We start from the raw sequence: 25,729 nt of genomic DNA, 5'->3' as shown, positions 1-25,729 counted from the left end.
ACACACACACACACACACAAGAAAGAAAGCAGCAGCAGTACATTCGTGCTTCACTCCCTATTAATAGCCTGGTGCTAGAACTCATAGAATGCCACAGAAGGCTGAACAGTCCTGGGCTTCTCACGTGATCAGGTTCACACTTCCATGGTTCTCCAAATAAGGCTTTCCAAACAAACTTGGCCTAGGCTCACGGATTTGGCATTTCTCCTGCAGGAATGCAACTCGATGTTCTACCCAAAGGTTTAAAAAATGACAGTTTTGCACATTTATTAATTTATACAATCTTTTCTCAGGACAGGCTCATTTTGAAGCAATGGTAAATAGGGTTAGAAAATGGGAAATTTACTTTGCCTGACTCCAAACTTTGGATATAAACATGCTGGGTTTTACAGCTTATTTTAACATTTTATTTTTCCTTCCCTTTTTCTGACCAGGTCTTCCATGACAATGCAAATTATTCATGCAAATGTACAAAACAATGTTACTGCTAGCATTTGACAAGCAGGTCACATGCTTGGGTAAAATTATATTGTTTTTTAATAAAACTGGTCACTGTTGGCTTTGCTACAAGGCCTTCCTTCTCACTTGGAGACACTGTGCTGACACAGGACATTGGCTCTGAGGAGGTCTTCAGCTTCTCTTGCATCTCTTAGAGCTCGGTAGTACTTTCCTCTCTGAGATTCAAGGTCATTGGCTAGGTTCTCCTCTCTGACATTCTGCTTAGCTCCATTCCACAGCCCACCGATCACACCCCTCATGATGCCAGTTACTTCATAAGAGCCTGGCAACACAGAGCAACTGATGAAAATTCAGGAGTTTAAGTCCTCTATTAGAAAAATAATTAGAATGGTTTCCCAGTAGAAAACCTCCCAATAGCTTCATACCAAGAGGACGGATGCTCAGTAGCTTGGCATATGAGACCTGCTCAAGATCAGAAGAGAACAAGATTTAAGGTTTAAAGATGGATTGCTACACATCAGTAATGATTCTTTAAATATCCTTTTATAAAGAGGTAGTGTTGTATAATGGCTAAGAGCTGTGGTCTTGGGAAAGTAACCTAATTCCTCTCTATCAGTTTCCTACTCAGTAAAAAATCTGGATAGTAATAGTATTTTCTTTGTATACTTTTTGCCAGGACGAAATAAGCCAATACACATGAAAGCATCACAAGGAGAAATAATAACTTATCTTGGGTGATTTCTAGCATTCATACTTGAGAGCAGGCTTTAAAACGTCAGAACACATGGACATTTAACCACCATAACATTTTAAGTGTGAAGCTCCCCGTGAGCTTTGAATATGCTTCCTAAGGAAACATGGGCTCCCAGTAGTTAAGAATCACTATTGTAGAATAGACAACATTGGGTTAGGTATTACTTACCTACTAACTTTGGCCAGTAACAAAAAGTTATGTTAGGGTTTTCACTATGCTTGCTTGGCATTATGTTATCGCATGCAAAGATATGTGGTGAACCAACGTTGAAATTGATCATATTTTGAGAGATAGATAGCTAGATAAGCCAATGCACAATGAAAGAATCGGAAAGGCATCAATTAATATTGAAATAAATCTAAATTAATGAAGATCTTTTGATTCCCCAGCTATTAGAAGCTCTGGACAATTCTATAATCTAACCCTGTGTACGTTCCCACCCCCCATTTCCATTGATTGAAGATCAGTACTGCTCACATCCTACATAAAGCCTTGCAAAATTGATCCACTCCACCTCTTCTGTAGATCATTAGAACTTTCTCAGGGCCTCTCATTTAGCACTGTGACAATTCCTGTTTTGTGTGAACAATTTGTCCATATGTATCTGATCGTGGAGGGACATGCTTTATTCTCTAAAAAAGTGGAGTGTTAGCTCTATTTCTTTTTGTATTAATACATCACACTGATGAATCAGAAGGTAAGAGCGGTCAGAGGCAAGTGTCATCAATAATACATATCTGATCTCTATTGGATTTGAAGTTTCTTGAGGATGATCTAAGTTTTAGTTGATTTTTGCATGTTCTTTGGCATTTAAAAAAATAGCATTAGATGGTATGTGTTAGTTATAGTTATGGAAAGTAAAATTTTAGCAGTATAGGACTATGTAGCAATATAGTAACACTGAATTATAATTATAACTGAAGCCATTCTACATTTTTTCTCTAAAAATAACCATGTAACTCATATATGATTGTCTGTGCTAATGAAATAAACCATGTAGCTAAACTACATACATCCCTGTCGAGACAGAACTGTAAGTAGCTCATGAGCTGCACAGGAAGCCCTTAACATGTCCCAATACTGGTGCTGACAAGGCAGTCCCATCCTGATAATCACTGTGGGCCATTTATACAAAGAACCATTATGGAGACTGCAAAGGATTGCAGTACTTATTTCAAGGAAATGGATAAGCTGAAAAGGAAGGAGGGTGAAAGAAAATCAAGCTGAAGAGAAGCACATGTCAAGATGAGTGACACTTGGTGTGAATGGAAGTCTTGGAGAACAGATGTCATCATTTGCCTTTTATTGATTACATTGCCACCAGGGGTGGAAACTGGGTGAGAAGACCAGCAGGATCCCTGGCTGCTTAATTCCTGTTAATATATTGATCCTGTCATAGAAACAGAAGTAGGTGAAACCTTCATCCTATGTTGACTGTGCCTTCCCCGATTTTAGAATACTCAGTGTTTGACTGCTCAGTGCAAAAAAAAAAAAAAAATTTGTAGGTGTCATACTATATCGTTTTTGGCTAAGCAATTAAAATTTAAAGATTTTTAAAAAACATGTAACTCTAATTCATCCCCCAAACTCATTAAGTCTCAAACCATTATTGCTTCCATTACTGCTTGTCTTAGGAAAACTTCCCCTGTTACCTGTGAGAGAGCCAGTGCTGTGTCTTTGGTATTTTCACTTCTCATTCAACAATTACAGTCCTCCACTGCCCCTGGAGCTAGAGGTTGGGAGGGAGTCTTAAGTATAGAACTACAGGAATCTGGAGATACAGAGTCGATGCCAATAAAGTGGCCCATACTTGCATGTTTCTTAATATAAAATTTCTTCTTTTACAAATAAGAAAGTTCATAAGCCCATCTTTTCAATAGTTTTAAGGGAAATCACAGAAACACCAGAGCCTAACAAATCTTCCTACATCCAGTCCAATCTTACACAGTGGCTGAGATTATCTTAAAACACAACCAGACCCTATCACTCCCCTTGCTAAAAACATTCCAGTGGATTCCTATTTCACTCAGAATAAAGACAAACTCGTTACCACAGCACAGAAGATCTGGACCCTGCTTACCTCTCCCACCTCATTTTATCCCATTCTCTTCCACAGACTATGTTCCATCCATCCTAGTTTTCTTTCTATTCCTGTAAACGCCAAGCTCAAAAGACTTATCCTTGCTGTCCTCTGCCTGGAGTATTCTTTACCAGATCTTGGAAGACCTGGCTCCTCCACGTTATTCAGGTTTTGGCTCAAATGCCATCTCTTCAATGACTTTCCTGAGACGGCTACCTAAATCAGCCAGTCTCTATGCCAATAGTAAAATTCCTCATTTTATTTGGAGCAAGTATCACTACCTATGTCTTACTGCTTCTCCTTTGAAAACACTATTAGAATATAAGCTTTAAGAGGGAAACAATCTTATCCTGTTTCTGACTCTAACCCCCAACACCAAAAAAATTGGCGTTGCATAATTTTTTAATGAACTAGTTAACAAATGAAGCCACGTTTGTACCCAATAAAACTGACCATGTTTGCCTTAACATTTAACTTTGTTTATATTTACGAAAGTTTATAAAATTCTAAGTTTCTGGACTGGGTGAACTAAATGTCTTCAAGACTCAGTTTTTATTTGCAAAATGAAAATAACAACACTTTGAAAGTGTTACTGAGAAGACTGCATGAGCTAATCCATAGAAAGTGTTCAGTACAATACCTGATACAAATGTTAAATCAATATTAGCAGCTGTTAATCCATACAGCTTTAACATATTTAACAAACCCATCTATCGCTTAGATTTTTAGTCCCCTCCTTTAGCCTAAGACCTTCAAAATATAATAATAGTCTCTCACATAGGTGTGGTATTTTATAATCAAAAAGTAACCCCACATTGGTCTTCACACACAACTTTCCTTGTAGTTTGAAACTCAAACTCAGATTTGATTTCAAATACCGTCTTTTTACCACATAACCATCAAAATAGACAACATATGGTGTTAAAAGGGGGGCTGGGAAACTAAGGTAGGGGACGGCATGGGTAATATAACATTTAGAAAAATCATGCATAAAGGTGGGATTAATATACCAGAGAATCTCGGGCCTTTGTGCCCTTTCCCACATAAGAGCAATTTGGATAAAAAGTCATTAGAGGGAATGATTCTGTGCTCAGCGCTTGTTCATTCATTTATTAGCACATCTTTCTGAACTTATTAGCTTGCCAAGCACTGTTTGCTACATAGCAGTTATCAAAACAGACAAATACCTCTGCTCTTGCACACATTCTAGGGAGCCAGAAACAAAGAACAACTGATTAAACTATGAAATACGTCCAGGGTGGTAAATATTACAGAGCAAATAAAGTACATGTGGACAGGGACACTGACATAGGAGAGGTATCTTCGACAGGGAGGTCAGGGAAGATTTCTCCAAGTAACATCTGAGTCAAGTCCTACAGGAAGTGTGAGAAGAAGCCATGTGGCTGTCTGGGGAAAAGCATTGCAGGCAGAGGGTACAGAAAACAAAGACCTTGAAATAGGAATGAGCCCGGATGTAGTGTGGTTGGAGCCAAGTGAAGGGGGGATCAGGATAGATGAGGTCAGATAATTAATGGGTGGATAAATAGAGTCAGGCCTTGATTTTTTACCTAATTCTGAGGTGGGAAGCTGTTTTGAGCAGGAAAGTAAAATAATACGACTTGTATGGGATCACTCAGTGTTGAAAACAGGCCAAAATTGGACAAGGGTAGAAAGAGAGCATTGGGAGGCGGTTGTGATAACCCAGGCAAGATGGGATGCGGCTTGGACCGGAGTAATGGTCGTGGAGTTGGGGAGGAGGGATCTGATTTTCAATTTACTTCAAAGGTGAAGATGAGAGCATTTGCTGTGTGAGAAGAAGAGGGGTGTCAAGAATTGGCAAGTCTATAGATAGAGAAAGTAGATTAGTGGTTATCAAGGGCTGGAGGGTTGGAGGGAAATGAGCAGTGACTGCTAATGTACATAGGATTTCGTATTTTGGGATTTGAAAACCACACGCCTCTGCTGTACCTTTCCCACTCTACTGTTGTAGTGTGAAATAAGCAAGTGAGCATGGCTCTTTCAATAAAGCGTTACTTAAAGAACCAGGAGAAGGATAAGATTCAGCCCACAGACTGCAGTTTGCTGGACCCTAGTCCATATTCCCCAGCCTGCCTTCTTGAACTCTTTAGGTCTCTGCTGGTCACCAGCAATTTTTCTGCCTCTGCAGGGATCACAAGATTTAGCTGTCTCCTAGAGAGTTAACCTAACTAATTACTTTGTGTCCTGTGCATGGGCTGGATAGCAGGATTAAAAACAGGGATTCCTCTAATAAAAATTATGGTTATCTTACAGACACTCTATCCAAATTGTTGTTAAAGATTGCATGTATGCACCATGAAAAACAAGTAATAGCTAACAGATCCATAAAGAATACAACTGGCACACCTACACCCTCTTATCCTACCTTTTTCACAATAATCCCTAAAGGAACATCAAAAATCAACATGGTGTCTATGTTTGAGGACATAAAAACATACCAAATACTTACAAGGACTAAATAAAAGGGGACCTATTATCTTGAACTTAGATTTAGGGTACAGTTTCAACTTCTTGACTCTTGACAAAATGTTGAATAAATCTTTTACTATTTAACAAATAATGTTCAATATGCTATGTCCCAGAATTACAATTCTAAATTTTTTTTTTAAACTGCTGAGCTGAAGAAATATTTGATGTTTGGTTAACTGTACAATGATCTAATACATTTTTTTTTTTTTTTTTTTTTTTTTACACAGAGAGCTATGAATGGAGGCAAGTGTCATGGAGTGGAAAAAACAGTGGGCTGGCAGTCAAAAGACTTCAGTTCTCATCCTCCCTCTGGCGTCCCTTATTGGTAGGAGACTAGGCAAGATGCCACCAGGCACATTATAGACCTTTCCTGGTATGTGAAAGTTTGGTAAGTTTTGTAAGAGGTAATAAAAATATTACAAATTGTTATTATATATTTCAAAATGTTATTTTAATTAAGAAACCTTCTGCAAAATAATAATAAATTGTAATTGTTTGTTCTGAAGAACATCACCGAATTCCAAGGATGGAACAGAACAAACACCACATAATTTGCTAACAGTATATCTAAATGTTGGGATCTCCATAGTCCAGACAATCAAAGAGCTAAAACAACACATAAGTGTTTATTTCTAGGACAATGGCACTTTTGGAAAGTCAAGTATTTGACTTTCACTATGGGATACTTCCTAATACACTGTGTGCAAAATCTTCCAAAGTTTGTATAGTCATCATTAATCATGATTCATCAATAATAGTCAGGCTTTGTTTTCTGGAGAAGAGAACAACTACAGTCTATCCTATGAAACAGGACAGTTTGAGTGTTTGTAGCGGGCCAAGAAGGAAATGAGATTCTTACAGGGACATATCAGTGAGCTGGGTAGTTGTTTTGCTGTAGAATTGAAGTAAAACAAAACAAACGCAAAACACTGGTAATCTGAAGTTGAATTCTCTCACTCTATAAACACAAAAAATGACATTTTACTAGAATCATTTGTTTAAATGATTTATTATTTTCCAGGAAAGTTAGATACCTAAGATATTTTAAATATATAAATCTATTAGATATTTATTAGATAAATATCTAAATCTATTAGAAAATGATTAGATGAGTAAAATGAATAAATAATATTCACAGGCATTTTAGTGTACTAGGACATCCATCCTGATAGTAACCTTTAAAATCACAGAAAAAATTTATGGCCTGAGTCAAAATCATAGACCCTGAGAACTAGTCTTTTCACAGGAGCAACTGGTGAGACAAAACAAGGATCCTTAGAATGTTGGCCATTTTATATTATTAAGAGGCCTTACTAAGGCTAAGTGATAAGCTCTTTTTGGTAACAATTATTACACTTTTTACAAGTCCTATATTTTGATTTCATTGGGCTTAAAGCAATGTATAGAGGAACTATGATATAGAAATTGTGTTAGTTTTCTAATCAAATCTGCCACTTACTGATTGTATAATTCTTCAAGTCACTGTAACTCTTCAGGCCTCAGTTTTCTCATCTGTAAATCTGAGGGGTTCTAAACCTAATGATTTTGGCTGCAACTTCCATGCGTGACAGTTTCAATAGCTGGTCTAGAGAAATGGAGAGTAAAATAAGTGTTTACCATTTTGTTTTTCCAATGTACATCCTCCAAATTTGTAGGAAATTGTTTCTTCTTTAATCAAGAAGCCAATTTTCCAAACACAGAAAGTTGATGGATAGGCTCTTGTCCATAAAGGAAATATGCAATTGAATCAATATTCTTTTCCAGATGAAACAATATGGTAGAAAAGCCCAAGGAGTCTTTAAAAAGTCAATAAAACTATTAAATTTAACAAGTCATAAAATGCAAGGTCAACACACAAAAAATCAATTGCATTTCTATATACTAAAGGCAAACAATTGCAAATTGAGTTTAAAAATACTATTTACAATAGCATCCAAAATATAAAATGCTTAGGGATAATTTAACAACACATGTGCAAAACTACAATAAATTCTGGTGAGAAACTGATGAAGACAAATAAAATGAGAGATATACCATGCTCATGGGTTAGAAAACTAAATATTGTTAAGGTGTCAGCTTTTTTTCAAATTCATTATAGATTCAACAAAACCTCAATGAAAATCAAAACAAGGTATTTTGTGGAAATTGAGAAGCTGAGGCTAAAATTTATTTGGAAATGGGAAGGACTTAAAATAGTCAAACACTTTTGAAAGAACAAAGATGGAAAACGTACATTGCCTGATTTCAAAACCTACTATAAAAGTCAGTGATCAAGATAGCATTAGCCTGAGGATAGATATACAAATTAATGGAATAGAATAGAGTCCGGAGGGACCCACACATATATGATCAATTGATTTTTATAGAAGGTGCCTAGGTAATCCAATTGGAGGAAAGAGTCTTTTCAACAAATTTCCATGCTAGAAAAACTAGATATCCCAATGTGAAAAAAATGAACTCTGACCCTTAACTGAAGTGAATCATAATTCTAATTTGTTCTGTAAAACATCTAAAATAAAGCATAAACTGTGACCATGCAGAAGCAAACATATCTAAGGAAAGAAGAAGCACAAATTAGAGAAGAGAAGTAATCAATTGAACTTCATCAATATTAAAAACTTCTGCTCTTCAGAAAACAACATTAAGAAAATGGAAATGCAAGTCACAGACTGGGAAGAAATATTAGTGATGTATATATCTGAGGACCCTTGTTCAGAATATATACTGTATTCTTACAACTCTCAATATAAAGAAATGATCCAATTAAAAATGGGCCAATATATGATGATACTTCCCAAAAAAGATGTAAGAATGACCAATCGGGGATGAATAATAAGTGCTCTAAATCATTAGTCAAAATAAAAATATAAATATAAGCCACAGTAAGATGTAGCTATGCAACATGAAATAGCAGAAATTAAGAAGACTGACAATAGTAGTATTACCAGGATTGGAGAGCAACTGGACCTCTCAGACACTGGTGAGATCTGAGAGGTGAGTTGGTGAGATTGTAAAATGGTTCATTTAATAAAGCAGTTTGGCAATTCCTTATGATGTTAAATAGTTAACTCATGACCCAGAATTCCACTCCAAAGTATTTATCCAAGAGAAGAGAAAAAAACGAACAACAACAACAAAACTATGTCTGTACAAAGATATGTACCTGACTGTCCATAGCAGCTTCATTCACAACTCGGAATGGAAAAAAAAAAAAATGCCTCAAAACAAGTGAATGGAAAAACAAAATGCAGTATACCCATGTAATGGAACATTGCTTAGCAATAAAAATGAATGAACTATTGGTGCATTGAGATGAATCTCAAAAAATTATAGTGAGTAAAAGAAGCCCACACACCAGAGTGCATACTGTATGAGTCTATGTATGTGGAATTCTAGAAAGGGTCAAAACGATCAATGTTAGAAAGCAGAATGGTTTCCAGAGGCTGAGGGTAAAGGGCACTGACCACAACAGAACACAAGGGAGCTCTGCGGTGTAGGTGAAACATTCTCTGTTTTGACTGTGATGGTGGTTGCATACCGTATTTCCCCGAAAATAAGACCTAGCTGGACAATCAGCTCTAATGCATATTTTGGAGCAAAAATTAATATAAGACCCGGTCTCATATCATATCATATCATATCATATCATATCATATCATATCATATTATATCATATCAAATCATATTAGATAAGACTCGGTCTTATAGTAAAATAAGACCGGGTCTTAATTTTTGCTCCAAAAGATGCATTAGAGCTGATTGTCCAGCTAAGTCTTATTTTTGGGGAAACATGGTAGGTGCAAACATTTGTCAAAAGTTCCCTGCCTTATGCATTTAAAATGGACATATGCTATTGTGTGTAAATTAAACATCAAAAGTTGATTAGATTAACGAATATGTTTAAACAGATTCTGTGGACATTTGGCAAGTGCCGAAAGTAAAAAGGACTCTGTGTACATAACAGCATATACTCAAACACATGTAACCCAGAAGGAAAGTAAAGTGTCAGTGCAACAGTGAACCTGAGAAATTAGCTACTGTGGATACTGAGTTGCTGATGAGACAGCGCTTGTGTTATTGAGGTCACTTAAGCTGATTTGGCGAAGTAGGTTTCGGTTTTGGCATTTTGCTGCACAGCTTGCTAAGTGCTAAAGCAGGGCTTACTCCTTATTTTAGAAGGACATAGGGAGTTTCTTCAAGCCTCTTCATTAAATAAGAATGAATTATGCACGGTGTTAGTTACTCTGGGGAAAACAGAGTTCTTTAGGTACGATCTCTATCCCTTAAAACTCCCGTGTCTAATATACACTGGGGCATAAGTGGTAGAAGACAGGTATATCTAGTATAATAAGAGAGTGATAACTTATGCAAGAAAAGGTGAAAGCATGTACAACTCAATTTTAGGAAGAAGAAAGAGAAGGCTTCACAAGAGAGATTAACACTTTAGTTTGGTCTGCAAGTATTTTATTTATTTGGGGGAGGTCTGGGGAGGCGTTCCAGGAGGAAAGAGTTCCACGATCAAAGCTATAGAGGTGAGAGATAACTAGGGATATAATACATTTCAGCTGGAAGCCTGATGTTTAAAGCGGGACGATAAAGCTGGAAATCCAGGCTGGGGTTTCAATTCATTCCTTAAGTGGCTGGGAAAATCTAAAGGTTTTTTAAAGCAGCAATTCACGACAAGGGCAAAGCGTTATGGTATAAAGATTAATCTGGTAGTATGTTCAGCAGGAACAGGTGTGGAGAGATTACAGGTGGAGATACCCATTCACTGGTCAATTCAATGGCTCAGGTGAGAAATGAGAATTGAACTAGGAAGGCAACAGTAGGGATTTTTGGTTAAGAAAACATATCTGCGATACTGTGAAGTCAGAAAGAATTTTGGGACAAATTATGTATGGGTGATGGGAAAGAGGAAGTATAGCCCCAAGGCCCCAAGCCCGGGTGCCTGGCAGGGACTTAACGGGTGCTTCCCCTCCAACTACTGATCTCCTGACACTGCACTACAACTGCCTGAGACCACTTACATGGCTGTCTGAGATGTGGGCCACAGCGGAGCCATGCTGATGTGGCTCTCTCACCATCCAAACACCAATACATGCCACCATGGTTTTCCATGAGGAAAGCATGAGGACAGTCTTTGGAAGCCCCAACTTGGAGTCATAGCTCTTCCATGAATTTGACATATGATCTTAATTGAGTGACTCTCATTACTGAGTTTTGAACCCTCATCAGTAAGAGAGACAAAACCCTCTGTGCTTAATGTGCATGGATTTTGTGAGGTCCACAAAGTACTTTAGAAACTGAAAAGCCCTGTACAAAGGGAATTACTAGTAGTATAGTCACTGGTGTCCTCAAGCATTCTCATCTGCACACATACTCAGGTATTAGCAACTTTTCTGAGGCACAGGTACATATCCAACCCTCTCCTGACCCTAACATCAATTCTGTTTTGGTTTCTTTTTTACTTCTTTTTACCTCTAATCCTGGAATTGAGAGATATTTAGCACAGGGATTTCCATAAAGATAGTTCTCCCAAATGCCACCAAGTCTTTGTAGCACATCCAATCTATATGACTTCCTCTTTTCCACAATAAAAAAAAACCACAAGCATTTGGATGTTACTTGAATGTTTGAAATTCTACCATATCAACATTCTCAAATATATATTTTTAATCTTAAATAAATTACAGGTTTTACACACCCTTCAACACTGACTCCAGCATTTCATTACCTTAGCTCTCTTCTCTGACCCATCAAATATCCCCAGATTCAAAACTAAATGAAGAGAGGGATCTGTTCTAACTCTGAAAGACCTAACAAAAACTTTGTATTAGGTTTATTGAAAGGTAGTTTGTTGTTCTCCAAGGTCTCAGGTTCGTGAAGGATTTTTCAAGGAGATTAAATAATAGATAACTTTAGAATTTAACCTAATCCCCACAATATGTGAGCCTCCACAACTTACCTGGGATGCAGAGCACCAGCGCCACTCACACAGCACAGGGCAAATAGCCGTCTTGTTAAGAGACCTGAGGCTGACGTAGATTAGGTTTATGGCAAAGAAATGGGCGCTAGAGCTGCCCTGCCCCGGTGGACCTGAGAGTGATGACTGGCCTCCAGGTTCTGTCTCTGGGATTTTCACGCTAACTCATCTTATCTGAGAATCGGAGAAATCACACATCCTACCTCACAGGGAGGTGAATATAATGCTCAGAACAAGAGTTCTGTGAACTCACTACACAGTGACATACAGACTTAGCTTTTATAAAACAGCAAAAAGAAAAGATTCCACTGTGTCTTTAAAAGGACTTCCAGTGAGAAGGGAACATTTCTCCCATATAAAGACTTGCTTATCACAATATTTTGCGAGGAACTCAGCTCAGATGGTACAGGAAACACATTATGGTCTACTGTGGCATGCAAATTCACTGCTCAGCACACTATGGGAACACAGATATAATCACAATCCCCCAAGCCTTGGACGTTCTGATTTTGTCTCCTTTTCTTCATTCTCTTCTTCATTCTTTAATTATTTTTCCTTTTTTTCCCTCTTCTTTCTTTCCTTCTACTTTCTCCTTCCCTTCCTTTCCCTTTTCTTCTAAACTGTGCTATGATGTAGGAAAATCAAAGCAACTCATCTCAAATACAAGGGATATTTAGCTCATTTAAAAAAAAAAAAATTCCTTAATGGGTTAAATGCCAAATTCTTCAGAATGTCTCACTGTAACAAAAGGTAATTGTTTGAAGGCATGAAGGTAAGTTTTCCATCAGTGACTGAAAAATTAGAAATAAAGGAAAGCCAGTGAAAAACTGAATAGTCCTCACTTGGCAATTATTCAGCCCTTGGAAATTTCCAAGCCCTTTGCAATCATTAATTAATTAGTGACGATGACGTGCCACTTTACTAAGGCTAGAAGCGTGACATAAAGAGGTCTAGAGGATTTCCTCAAGCTGAAAGAGGAATGTCATGGGAAGAACTGGGATTGGACGTAGGAGCTCATTTCTCAAGCCAGGAGTCACATCACTAAGCCAAGCAGAGTCAATACTGGGACAATAAGGTCCTCTGTGCACAGGTGCAATTGAATACAGCAGTGTTCTGCTCAAAGACCAACTGGGAAAGAGCCCATCCCTTCATCCAATGCCCCCACAACACACTCAGAATGTATCTGTAGCTTCATCAGTCTCTTTCCCCTTCCCCAAAACATAGACAGATGGCTAAATATCAACCTCTATCCACTCTCCTTAATAATTGCAGAGAAAAGTACATGATTTGATTTTCATTTTTAAAATGTACAATGTGATGTTAAAACACATGACACTGTTGAAAAACAAATATTCCACAATTTTTTTTTTTAATGATGAAATTCACTGGTATCCAGAATCTGTAATAATGTAATAGATCATCCTGAATAACTACCTTACAACAATAAGAAGGCAAATAAAATTCCATGATTTCTGGGGAGTGGTTAATACAAGTTCATTCCAGCACCCTGAGTAAGTTGGTGCAGACAGACCCAATGCCAGTAGTGTGGCAACACTCAACTCCTTAGATCCAGGTCTTGCACTGGGTGTGGGTTCTTTTCCTACACCACTGGATTGGTTCCAAATGTTGAATGGAGAGGGGCTGTCCGGAGGGGTCAGTGACACGATGGGGAAACAGGAAACTCAAAGACTGGCTCAGTCCTTCTGACCAGATTAAGCCCTCCTCCTAGACATACTTTTGCTCTGTCTCGTGTCTGTTTCCCCAAATGAGGTGATAGGAGTCTTAAACAACTTAGGGCATCTCTTCCCATTAGGCCCATCACTCAGCCATCCTATCAGTTACGCTGCTTTGGATGAGGCAAAACTACTCACCTATTTGAGCTTAAATGTTAATGGCAATTATCCCAACCTACACTTTAATCTTCCATAGGGGAATCTGCTGCAGTTGCACCAAAGTGAGGTGAAGTTGAATAATCCAATTTTTTCTGAACTTGTTGCTTTGGGGGCCAGGAAAGACTAATGCAAATATACTGTAATGTTAACAAAGGGCAAGGCTACCCGAATTGGCTATTTCAGACAAACTTTATTTAAAAAAACAAACAAAAAACAAACAAACTTACTAACATTTATTTTTCTTCATAGATTTTAGAAAGGAAGGCTTTCCGAGAGCAATGTTTTAAAAACACTTAACATTTTAACTTGGAAACTTTATGTTGGAAAATGATCACGGCTGGGCCACTTTTATATAATGGGCATTCATAAGAGTTCCTTTCCTGTAAGGAACCTAAACTTCATTTTGGAGCACCATTAAAAGAGCAGATGTTTTCATGTGAGAACAGTGGTTTAGTAGACACCCTACCTGGAAAGCAAGGACCTGACAGATTGATTTTTGTTACAATTTTGAAAATGTGAATGCGTATGTCTGGAAATTGACAATCTCAAATTGTGTAAGAGATCATATATATATATGCCTATATACATTTTCATTCTGTACTTCTAACTAATCCATCTCACCAAATTATCATACATCTTCTAACAAATCATTGGCTCTCCAATTTCTGATTTCTCACAGCTCTAACTGAAAGAAAGAGAGGGCTCTATCCCAACCCAATGGCTGGAAAGTAGCTTGGTTTCTCCATCTCACCCCTTCCAAGCAATTCTCCTGGGTTCCTTTTGTCATGGTGAGAAGGAACACCATCAGGCTGGTTCTAGTACTCAGGCAAAATCAAAGTTGTAGGTGAGTAGGTATGTGCAATATTATATCTTACCTATTCAAAGGAAGTTACAGAACACGTTGAATTAAAGAAAGACATACATTCTTACAATTAAATAAAAAAGGTAAGTGTCATAAAGATTTTTTTAATTGCCTAATAGGGTTAAAGGCTAGACGTAAGATTCTTCCTAGAAGATCAGTGATGTGGATAACAAGGGGCAATAAACAAGTGCCATCATACTGCATCCCCTTCCCAAAGGAAACTAGACAAGGTGTCTGCATTACCTTATATCCCCTTGGCCTCACCTGTCTCTTGAGCCATTGGCCACTTGTTATGTCCCAACAGCCACTGTGGTACCAACTTTGCTTGAGTTCTGACCACTGGCACATGGGCCCAACCTGACAGCACATAGGCCCAACCTGATAGCAGCTCACCTCGTGTTTGCCCTGCATACCTGTCACCTCCATATCTGCAAATGCCCTGTCCCTGTGGGCAAGAGATGTTGCAGATCTATTTGGTACTCAAGTAAATGCAATGTCTAAGTGTGAGGACGTTTCTAATCCACAGAGAGAAGCTTGGACCAATAGGAGATAAGAGATGGAAGATAAATGATTTTTTCCTTCCTCCCTACATGAACAAATTGCCCTGAGCTGCTAGTTCATATGATCTTTTGGAAGACAATCTTTCAAAATCAAACTATTAGATGTACTTGGTACTAAACAGTAGCCATATCGATAATATAACCCCGTAACCCCAAGAGAATATCCCTATTTTCCGACTGCACTCATGCTTCCCTGGGATTATACTTTCTAATGAAACAACAATAGCACATACATTTTTGCCTCAGGCTCTGCATTCTGTGGAAGGCAGGTAAGACAGGTAACCATTTATTCCCATCACTATGTTAATGAGTTTCTTACCTTTGGTTGCAGTGGTGGTGCACAGGGGGCTGGAACAGGATCTGTGATATAGGTCTTCTTGGGACCAGCGACTGGATACATCCCAGTAGGGTTCTGGCTCCCTGTTCCAGAGGGAGCGTATCCTTGTTCCCGCTTCCAGGTATTGGGGTGACCTTGCTGACCATAGGCAGGATCGGAGTCATGTTTGCCCCCATAGGCAGGCCCTGCTGGGCAATAGGCTTCATAATAGCGTCCTTGGTTGGGGCCATACCCATACCCAGGCTCAGGCTGAAGTCCTGGTGGTGGAATATATGTATAATCCATGCCTCCTCGTGTTGAAGGAGGTGGACACTGCCCTGAAATAGGAACTGGTTGAGGGTTATAGCCCTGCGGCCCTGGCCCTGGGCCATAAAATTGTCCTGGTGAAGGAGCAGCCATGTAATGAGAGCTGGGCTGGGCCGACTTCACTTGCACGTTGAAGGTAGGCCTTGAAGGGGTGGATGCTGTAGTGTAGGAGGCTGGCACTGGCTGAGGCTGGGGTTTTAGTGTTCCAATTGGAGCCACAGGGATGGGTCCAGCCTGAGGTGCAGGCTGTGGTTTCAATGTAGACTTTTTGGTTGCTGTTAGAGGGGGTTGGTTTGGTATGACCATTCTCTTGTGTCCAGTGACAGGGGTAGAGACTGGAGGAGAGGCTGTTGCACTAGTAGAGCCCTAAAATGGGAGAGAGAGAAAGAGAGAGAGAGAGAGAGGAAAAAAAAACAACACAGAGATATTGTCAATGTAAAATAAAAAGAACAAATATTAAAAACTGCTAATTATTATTTTTGTATTAACTCCACAAAATACAGCATGGTTCCTGCCTTTTAGGAGATCACAGACTAACACAAAAATCAGTTGCATTTCTGTGTACTACAAATAAACAATCTGAAAAGGAAATAAAAAAAACAATTCCATTTACCATAACATCAAGAAAAATATGCTTAAGAATAAACTTAACCAAAGAGATAAAAGACGTATATACTGAAAAGTACAAAATGTTGCTGAAATAAATTAAAGAAGGCACAAATAAATACAAAGACATCCATGTTCATGGATTGGAACACTTTATTATGTATGGTTGGAACACTTTAATATAATTAAAATGTTAAGACTACCCAACGTGGTCTACAGACGTAATGCTATTCTTATCAAAACCGCAATGGTGCTTCTTTTGCAAAAACAGAAAAATACATCCTGAAATTCGTATGCAATCTCAAAGGACTCTGGCTAGTCCAAACAATCTTGAAAAATAAAAACAAAATTAGAGATTTCAAAATGCCCAATTTCAAAACTTATTAGACAACTACAATAATCAAAACAGTGTGTTAGTGGCATAAAGATAGACATATAGACCAATGGGATAGAATTCAGAGATGAACTCTTGAATACATGATTAATTGATTTTTTATGAAGGTGCACGACCATTTAATGGGGGAAATAACAGTCATTTCAACAAATGGTTCTGGGAAAACTGATGTCCACATGCAAAAGAATGAAGTTAGACCCTAACTTTACACCATATCCAAAACTAACCCCAAATTTTAGCCCTAAGTGTGACAGCACAAACTATAATACTCTTAGAAGAAAACAAAGGGGAAAAGCTTCATGATATTGGATTTTGAATTTTTTTTTTTATATAACATTGAAAGTACTAACAACTAAAAAAATAGATACATTGAACACTATGATCTCAACCAAACTACCCCAAAACAGGCATCATAATGCTAAAAGGAAGTACTAGAGAAAGAAAGCTAGAGGACTGGGCAAAGGGAAGAAAAAAAGGAAAGAGGGCTGTTGGGAGAAACAAATACACTGGCAAAACCAAAGACATGCCAAATTTTAGATCAAAGATTCCTGTCAATGGTTTGGTGGTTGCCAGAGGGTAAGGGGGGTGGAGGGTGGGAGAAGAGGGTAAGGGGGATCGAATATATGGTGATGGAAGGAGAACTGACTCTGGGTGATGAACACACAATGGGATTTATAGATGATGTAATACAGAATTGTACACCTGAAATCTATGTAATTTTACTAACAATTGTCACCTCAATAAATTTAATGAAAAAAAAAAAAAGATTCCTGTCAAAAGTGATTTACAGAAGATAACGCAAATGCAGACTCCTCTAACTTTTACATCTTCCTAATGTCTGTTGCATTTATTCGTTCAACTCAGAAAAACTTACTGAATGTCCTAATGACCCAAAGGTGAAAATACTTCCCTGCTGAACAATGGAAGGCTATAATTATGATGGGGGATAAGAAACATTTGTCCTCAGGCATTAGTCTATTTGGAATCTGCAAATACGCGAGTAAAACAACGTTTTAATTTTGCTTTTAGTTACTATGATTCAATTTGTTGATAAAACAAACAAGTAACCACACCCTAATTTTGTTGTTTATCAATTTCCATGCAAATTCTAGTAGGCATAGGAAGAAAAGATGTGAGACTTTATATTACCTGTGTCATTTACCCACACCACACCACAAGAGATAATATACAGATGGGACAGGCCCTGCTAGCAGCTTCCTCATCAGACCCACTCTTCTTCAGAACTCAAAGAATTTCAACTTAGTTCAGGGAAGCAATGTGCCCACTTAAAATACTTCCCTGGACTACTTTGCAGGTAGGAGTTACCATGTGACACAGTTCTTGTCAAAGAGATGTACGCTAAGCATTTTGGGTAAAACTAGGGCTCTCCTGACATAAGCACCAACCCTCCCTACTTTTCTTCTCTCCTGACTGGAATGTGAATGTGGGGCTATAAATGGTGCAGCGATCTTGCCCCCACTGTCATGTAAATATCTATTGATTCAGATATTTAGTTTTCCGGGAATAGCATTCTGATGATCTAGGTCGATCCAGAGATAAACATTAAAACATTTCCAGGGACATTTGGTTAGCATTTCACTTCCAGGGGTTGTCAACTAGAGAGGAAACCTCCTACGCATCAGGGAAAATTTAGAAATGAGTGGGGATATTTTTTATTGTTACAGTGACTAGGGGATGCTATTGTCACTGAATGGATTGGGGTGGGGGGGAGAAACATATCATTGTCAAACACAAGATGACAACAGTGACCCTACTGACACTGATATCTTCTGGAAACCAGATTGTGGAGTTTCCAGCTGCCAAGGAGGCTCCCTGGTCCTCTAAAGGATCTCTCCTCAACAACACTTTCTCCTTCCTGGTTCAAATAACTTCTCTCTCCCCTGGTCCCCTTGAGCCTAGAGGAGGTAACACCTCTGGCTCTGCTGGCTCCACATATTGCTCTGTCCCTACGGCTTCTCTAAATAAACCCAAATGGGCCTATGGACAGAATGCTTTTATAAAGTAACCCTTGACAGGAGCTAGTTTCAATGTGCTACCATTTTTTATGGGATCCTGAGTGTTACAGCTATCTTTTCCACATATAATTTGCTTCAATTGTAGATTCCTAGGGATTTTGCAATTCTAGATTTAGTCCTCTGTTAAGTTATAGGAGGCTGGTGAACAGTTATCTTATTTTTTCTTCCTTTTATAATACTAGCCCTTTAGGGGGCAAACTTGCCATTTATATTGTAATTTAAGCAACCTGAATATTCTTGTGTTGGTGGAGTGAACTTTCCCTTCTGCTAGAAGGTCATCCCAATAGTGCCCGACAGAAAGAGATGCAGTTTCCTCATTAAGACATTTATTAAAATATACATCCTGAAGAAATTCTAATATAACTAATCAGTTAAGACCCTGACATTATACAGTAGAGAACAGCCAGAGCCTACAAAAAATATAAGGTCAGGTTTTTCTAGCCAACCATGTCAGTCTTGAAAAATGTCAGCCGCATAGATGGAATTGAATGAAAGAGAAGGAATAAAGCATTTCTTTTCTTTGATGACTCAAGATCAGCAGAAACCCAGAGTTCCTATTTGGAACACTTTAAAAACCTCACTATAAATGGAGACACTGACTGAGCAACTGGGCTAATGACAGGCATATCTCTGCTGCAGCTGTAAAGAAGGCTGCCCCCAAAACAGATGCCTCAAAAGTCACATGTTTTGAAAAGGAAAACCAATCACCTTCATAAAGTGAATGAGAAAGAATTAATGTCGACCTCACTCTCTAGAAACAGCTTTTTTTTCACAAGTATTTCTCTTTTTCTTTCTTGGTGAACACATACACACTCGCTCGCACTTGTAATCACACAATACATGTGTGCACGTGTGTGTATGCGTACACACACACACACACACATTTTTAAACATCGCTAAAGCCTTTGAAGGCAGGCATCAGGGCACGATTTCAGGAGCCATTGCTTTCTTCTAGGAAATACCTCATTAGAACTCTCTTCTGGTGATGAGAAGGTTTCTCACAACTATATGAATTCTGCTGTGTATGTGCCGGCATGTTTATGAGTGTTTTCTATATCATAACTACACGTGTGAAAATAGCACATTAAGCTATATATTTTTTCCTTTGCAATTTTACATTCTTTACCTCATCGGAGGTGGAAGGGATAAAGAACAAGAATCATTTTAAAGCATATTTATTTATATTCTTCATGGTTAAAGAAAGCTATGGCAACTCTTTCCTGGCCCACATATTCAATTAAATACATAGTGAATGTGTTCTACTTACTGGATTAGTTGGAGTTTTTAAGTATGTATTTTTGGCATTTCATTTCTTTTTTAGTTTTTGCAGGAATGCTTGAAGTTTTAACATGATTTAACATTTTCATTTTGAAAATCAAGCATATTGAAAAATTACACTCATACAGACATGTGTGTGAGTATTTTTATGAGACTTGAGTCTATGTAACTATTTTTATGTGGTTACTTTTCTATTAATTATTCATTATTTTTCATGTAAAGCATTTTCAACATGTAAAGCTCTGTGAGCTACTTGGAAGGAGGATAGCATCCTAGGATGAACAGTGTGTGTCTCCCTGTCCCCCAGAGTTTATAGCCTGATAGAGGGGCTAATACATAATCAGTGACTGTTGAATGGACGCCTTGATTATCAGGCAGAATTGGCTGTGACCATGAGATAAGAACAGACAAGGGGCTGTAAGAGCACCTCTGTACTCACGTCTTTGAGCAGGTCCCCAAATTCCTTTTAGCCCAAGTCAAGATGACATCTTACATTCCTCTACCTCACTTACCTCTGCCCAACCATTCCCTGAACACAACTACACACACACACGATCTAATCTACTATGTCTCATATGTAACCCCTGACTATTTCTCCCATCCCTGCACTTTATTTGAGTCTTCCTTTGTCTCCTCGGATTCTGGTCCTCATTGTCACTTCCTCATCGTCACTTAGCATCAGCTCACCTCACTCCTCTCTCATCTCTCCTCCTCAGTACTGCCATAGTGATCTCTCTGACACGAACAATTGATCACTGATCCTTGCTGACCCAGATTTGGCAATGACTCTGCCTTGTGTTGACCTCTTTGCTTTCCCCCCCCCACATACTTTACGGGTACAAAGACTTTACAATCTAGCCCTTGCACTCCTGTCCAGCCCTCCTCCATGGCCCCCCACCGCCTCTGCCAACATTCACGGTAAGCACTCCAGCAATATTAACCTCCTGTAGAGACGGAAACACACTTTTATGCCTGTATTCATATCTGCCAGTCAGGACCTCCTTCTACAGTCTATGATCCATTCTATACAACTCTCTACCACATTTCTCTCCTGCTGCTCAAATATAGCCATCTTCTGCCTGGCAGTTTCCTGCTTATTCTTGAAGTCTCACATCAAATGGTGCCTCTTCTGTAATGTCTCTCTTGACTACCCCGAAAGGATTTTGAGGTTTTTTCTATGGTCCTTCACTTATACTCCCAATAGGGTCAATACATACCTCCATTAAAATAATCCTATGATGTTTTAAGAATTCACCGGCATGTTTATAAGTTGGGAAGAAGTCAAACTGTAAGTTGTAGCAAATCAAATTATCATGGTCTTAATCAGCGATACTTATATTTTGTAATAGAAATCCAGAGGTAGGCAGCCAAGAACTAATATGAATGCTCAACCGTGACGTTAGAAATTCAGGCTCTTTCTAGCATTCTGCGAGAAGGACTTTTCTAGTGTTTCTTCAAAATTGCTACTGATGACATTAGCTGACATATTGCTCAATGCCCAATGAATAATGGTTTTCTTCATTTGACACAGGGCCTCTTCTCTTCTGTCTCTTCACTCTCTCCAGGACCATGCCCACAACTTGAAAAAGCTTCTGTTATGAAGACTCTCTTTTTTATCTCCAGAAGTCATCTGTACTCTGAATGCTAAGCCCAGATATTCAACTGTCTATTTCATGTGTGTACTTGGATGTCTCTTCAGCCTCCCCATGTGGGAAACTGGTCATCTTCCTTGGATCTACCTTTCATTCTTTTTGTCTGGTTTTCTCATCCAGGTAGTGCTCAAATGAAAACACTGGGAGTCTGTCTTGAGCCTCTCCCTCACATTTCATTCAAGTACTTAAATCCTGTTGATCCCATTCCCCAATAGCAAATTCTGTAAGTCTGAAATATGTCCACATTCCACTATTTCCACTGCTGCAACCTTATTCTGAAATACTACTACCTCTTACCAGGACTGCTCCAACATTATCCAAATAGGTATCCCGATGTCTACTCATGTTTGCCTCAGTGAATCCTTCATTCTGTAGCCAGAATGATTTCTCTCAAATTAAAATCTAATTACATTACTTTCCTGCTTAAAAGTGTTCACAGGCTTAGTGGGATAATTGTGACTCAATCTATCTCTTCTGCCTCTCCTTGAGAGTTATATGTCATGTCACTCTCTAACATTGACTTTCTTTAATATGTCAGGCTCACTGCCATCTCAGGGATTATGCCTACGTGCTTCCCATCTCTCGCTGAGGTCTGTTTTGCTAATTTTAAAGAATCCCATAGGTCTCAACCTGAGTGTCAGTTTCCTCAGTGACCCTTTGCCTAAATCTTCTGGCACCGTGAAAACTCTTTACTTCTCCTTTTCTGCACATATCTCACGTGTATGAGTCTGTTTTCATAGGGTTAGACAGTGTCCCTTTTATTCACTGGTGCTTCCCCAGTGGCTTTTTCACATCATAGCACATAGTAGGTAATTAACAAATATTTGAATGAATGAATGAATGAATGAATGAATGAATGATTAATGGGCTCCCAAGAAAAATGTATTTCTCTTCTCAAATTATAACTTATGAAATATGAGCAGCCTAATTTATCTTATTACTTGATGATAAAGAAACTCTGTGATACATTTAATACATGCTTAATTACAGGAATCCCGTGAATCTTTCCCTTCCTCTAGTTTAATCACTTTATTTTTTGAATTCATTACTAATACTATCTTGCAAGGAAGTATTTGAGACACCTATTTTTATTTTAATGGTCATATTGTATATATAACTTCTACTTGGTGGTGGCTTAAATCTCTTGTAGAAATAATCAAGAGACACATTTTAATAAACTTACCATGAATGAAAAGACATTAATGCATTTTTTAGCAACATGTACTGAAACAAAATACATTTTAAATTAACTACCAAGTAATTGCAATATCCCAATCCCTAGAAATTGTTAATCCTAATAATGTAGTCAATAAAAATTATTTAAATTCTGTTATGTGTCAGACACTGAGCTACTTGTAGAAGCCACAATAAGACAAAGAGAATCATAATCACTGTTCTCAGAGAATTCTTAGTTAATTCAATTTTTTAGACAAAACTTGGTCTGTTGAACAAAAATGACTTCTACTTGGAAAGGAAACTTTCTAAGGTAACAGAAGGGGAAATTATATAAAAACTAAAACTCTCTGTATAAACAGCAATATAAAACTCAAAGCTCCTTAATTACGTTTTGATTCCAGCTATGTAATGACATGGAAAAAAATGCTTAGGATGGGAAATGAAAAATATACAATGTGAAATCAATCATATATGCAATACAATTGAAGCTACACAGAATATTTCCATATGGACAAGGAATAGACAAAGTATAGAAAAGGAGATGGTTGATTTGTTAGCACACAGGATTACAAGTATTTCAACTTCTATTTTATTTTCATGACAATTGTTTAAAGTTATTTGAACAAGACCTGATGACCGTTTGGCAGTTGCAGTTAACTACTTTGTCTGTGTATCCTTGCGGCAGAAAAATCAAACTAAAATACCTACTCAGGACGAAAAAGTATGTATAATATCAGACATTTATGCCTCATTTACTTTGTGTAAACATTTGGTGTTGTACATAGTTTAGACTTAATCCTCACAAGCACCCTTGAGACAGGAACTATAATTTTCCTTATTTTCGAAATGAACATACTGAAGCACAGAAAAATTAAGTAACTGCCCACGGTTGTATTGCTAGCAGGTAGCAGTTCCAGGATTCAAATCCAAGTAGCGTGGCTCCATTGTTTGAGAATTTAAAAAACATTCTATCTCTCTCAGGTAAAGAAAGAATGAACTAGACCACATGCTGAAAAAAAAAAAAAAAGAAAGGAAAGAAGGAAGGAAGGAAGGAAGGAAAGAAAGAGAGGCCTTCTCAGTTTATCTATGGTTTTCCTATTTTTAAGAGATGTGTGATCAAGATGTGGATACAGAAAAATATTTTTCTCCTAGAAGAAAGGAAATGGAGCCAATAAGACAACAGATAGCAAATGACACTTAGCGCCTCTATCTGGGAAGCAATAGAATGATATGGACTGTGTAAAACTGAAGAATTCATACTCTGTCTTAAGGCAGCTGGTACACTGTGCCAGCTGATGTGCAAAGTGAACTATGAATCCAGTGTTCCTCTTCTGACTTTAAAGTATTGCTCATTTTTCTGCAAACACCAGGAGGCTAAACGAAGGATTTCTGCAGGCCAAATGCAGTGCACGAGGTGCATTCTGCAACTTCCATTCTAAGTTAAGAACACCAGCAAACAGAACTACTATAATACCACGGACAATGATCGATGAAATTGAAGGGTCATGCACCAGAACTCAGGAGGAAAACAAAAAGGAAAGAAAAAATCCAGGTTTGCCACTGTTTAGAGTTGAATGACATTGAAAAAGTCACATTACTTCTCTACATGGACTCCTCATCTGAACAACAAAGAAGACTTAAAAATACTGTTATTTTTCTCCTGCTTTTAAAATGAGTAGCCTATCTTTTTCTTCAAATCAAAGTTTTTGTATAAGCCAGAAAAAAAGATGGGCTTCACTGGATGACACACAAGGTTGAGGGGGGCCCACCCATGTTTCCTATTCTTCTAATACCATTCTCTGTAAAAGAAGACATGGTAACATTCAAAATCCAGTGATTTCAAGAGTAAGTCCTGAATATTTGCAATGAGTTTTAATGGGCAATAAGAGCTTGATCTCATCACTAACGATTCACACCAAGTAGGTACCTAACAATGGCTGGATAAATAAATGGGCAGACTTTATTTCTGAGTTGGTACAATAAGAAAATATGCAAACACAGCTTAGCTGTTTAAGTTGTAATTCCATGCATTCCTCATTTCATGCTTGGTTTTTGTTCAATAAAAGATTACTTCATCATTTTCCCCAAGCCCTTCACTGAAGAAAAACTTAATTTTGCTTTCCTGAGTCCCCTCGCTAATTATCTTCCATAATTCAGGGTTTAATACTAATAGCTCTATTCCTCCTTCATTGGGGCCACTCATACCATCCACCTGATAGATGACCCCAGTAGCTACAAAACCTAACAGATCACGAGCACAATATATGAACATACTACTATACATTGAGAGAAGTACTTCTCAAATCTGGCTGTACAACAGAATTATTGCAGGCTTTTTAAATACAAATTATCTTTCATTTAGGGATTTTAAAATACAAATTACCTCACACACATCCATTCAGAGAATGGAATCTGTAAATTAAAAAAGGAAGGGACAAATGATTCTTTATTGAAACCAGAGTTCAGGACCACCTTTTAGGTACTGTTTTTGCAGCAGAATAAGGAACTGTACGTGGAGCTGGGGACTGCGGAGTAATGGAAGAGAGTTAACTCAATTGTCTTCAAAGGACAATGTTTACATAATTTAGATTTAGGGAGCAAAGTAATTCTTGCTTGTTTCTGTAAACTTCTTATGGGCAATCTGTGGGTTATTGTAGCAATATGTATCATAAGCCATAACAAAGTCCCATACCTTTTATTGCTAGGAATTTAGCCTAACAAAATAACCACAGATGCCATAAATCTTTAATTTCTGGAAGTGTTCATGGTAATGTCATTTATTAAAATGAAGGACTATACACAATTTAAATAATTATTAGAATTGCTTAAATAAATTACAGTATATT

General features: G+C 38.0%; 1 protein-coding gene across 20 annotated transcripts in view; it reads right to left on the bottom strand.

The window, feature by feature from the left end:
* Positions 1-25,729, bottom strand: part of LPP (LIM domain containing preferred translocation partner in lipoma) — a 650,163-nt gene that overhangs the window by 233,173 nt on the left and 391,261 nt on the right. For all 20 annotated transcript variants that reach the window (XM_019752112.2, XM_019752114.2, XM_019752115.2 and 17 more), the window contains one exon: positions 15,418-16,107. In XM_019752112.2, the coding sequence (XP_019607671.2) occupies positions 15,418-16,107 (690 nt within the window). The remainder of the gene's footprint in view (positions 1-15,417; positions 16,108-25,729) is intronic.

The sequence above is a fragment of the Rhinolophus sinicus genome, linkage group LG01 (assembly GCF_036562045.2).
Source record: "Rhinolophus sinicus isolate RSC01 linkage group LG01, ASM3656204v1, whole genome shotgun sequence".
Taxonomy (NCBI): domain Eukaryota; kingdom Metazoa; phylum Chordata; class Mammalia; order Chiroptera; family Rhinolophidae; genus Rhinolophus; species Rhinolophus sinicus.
This window is presented reverse-complemented; position numbering and strand designations above follow the sequence as displayed.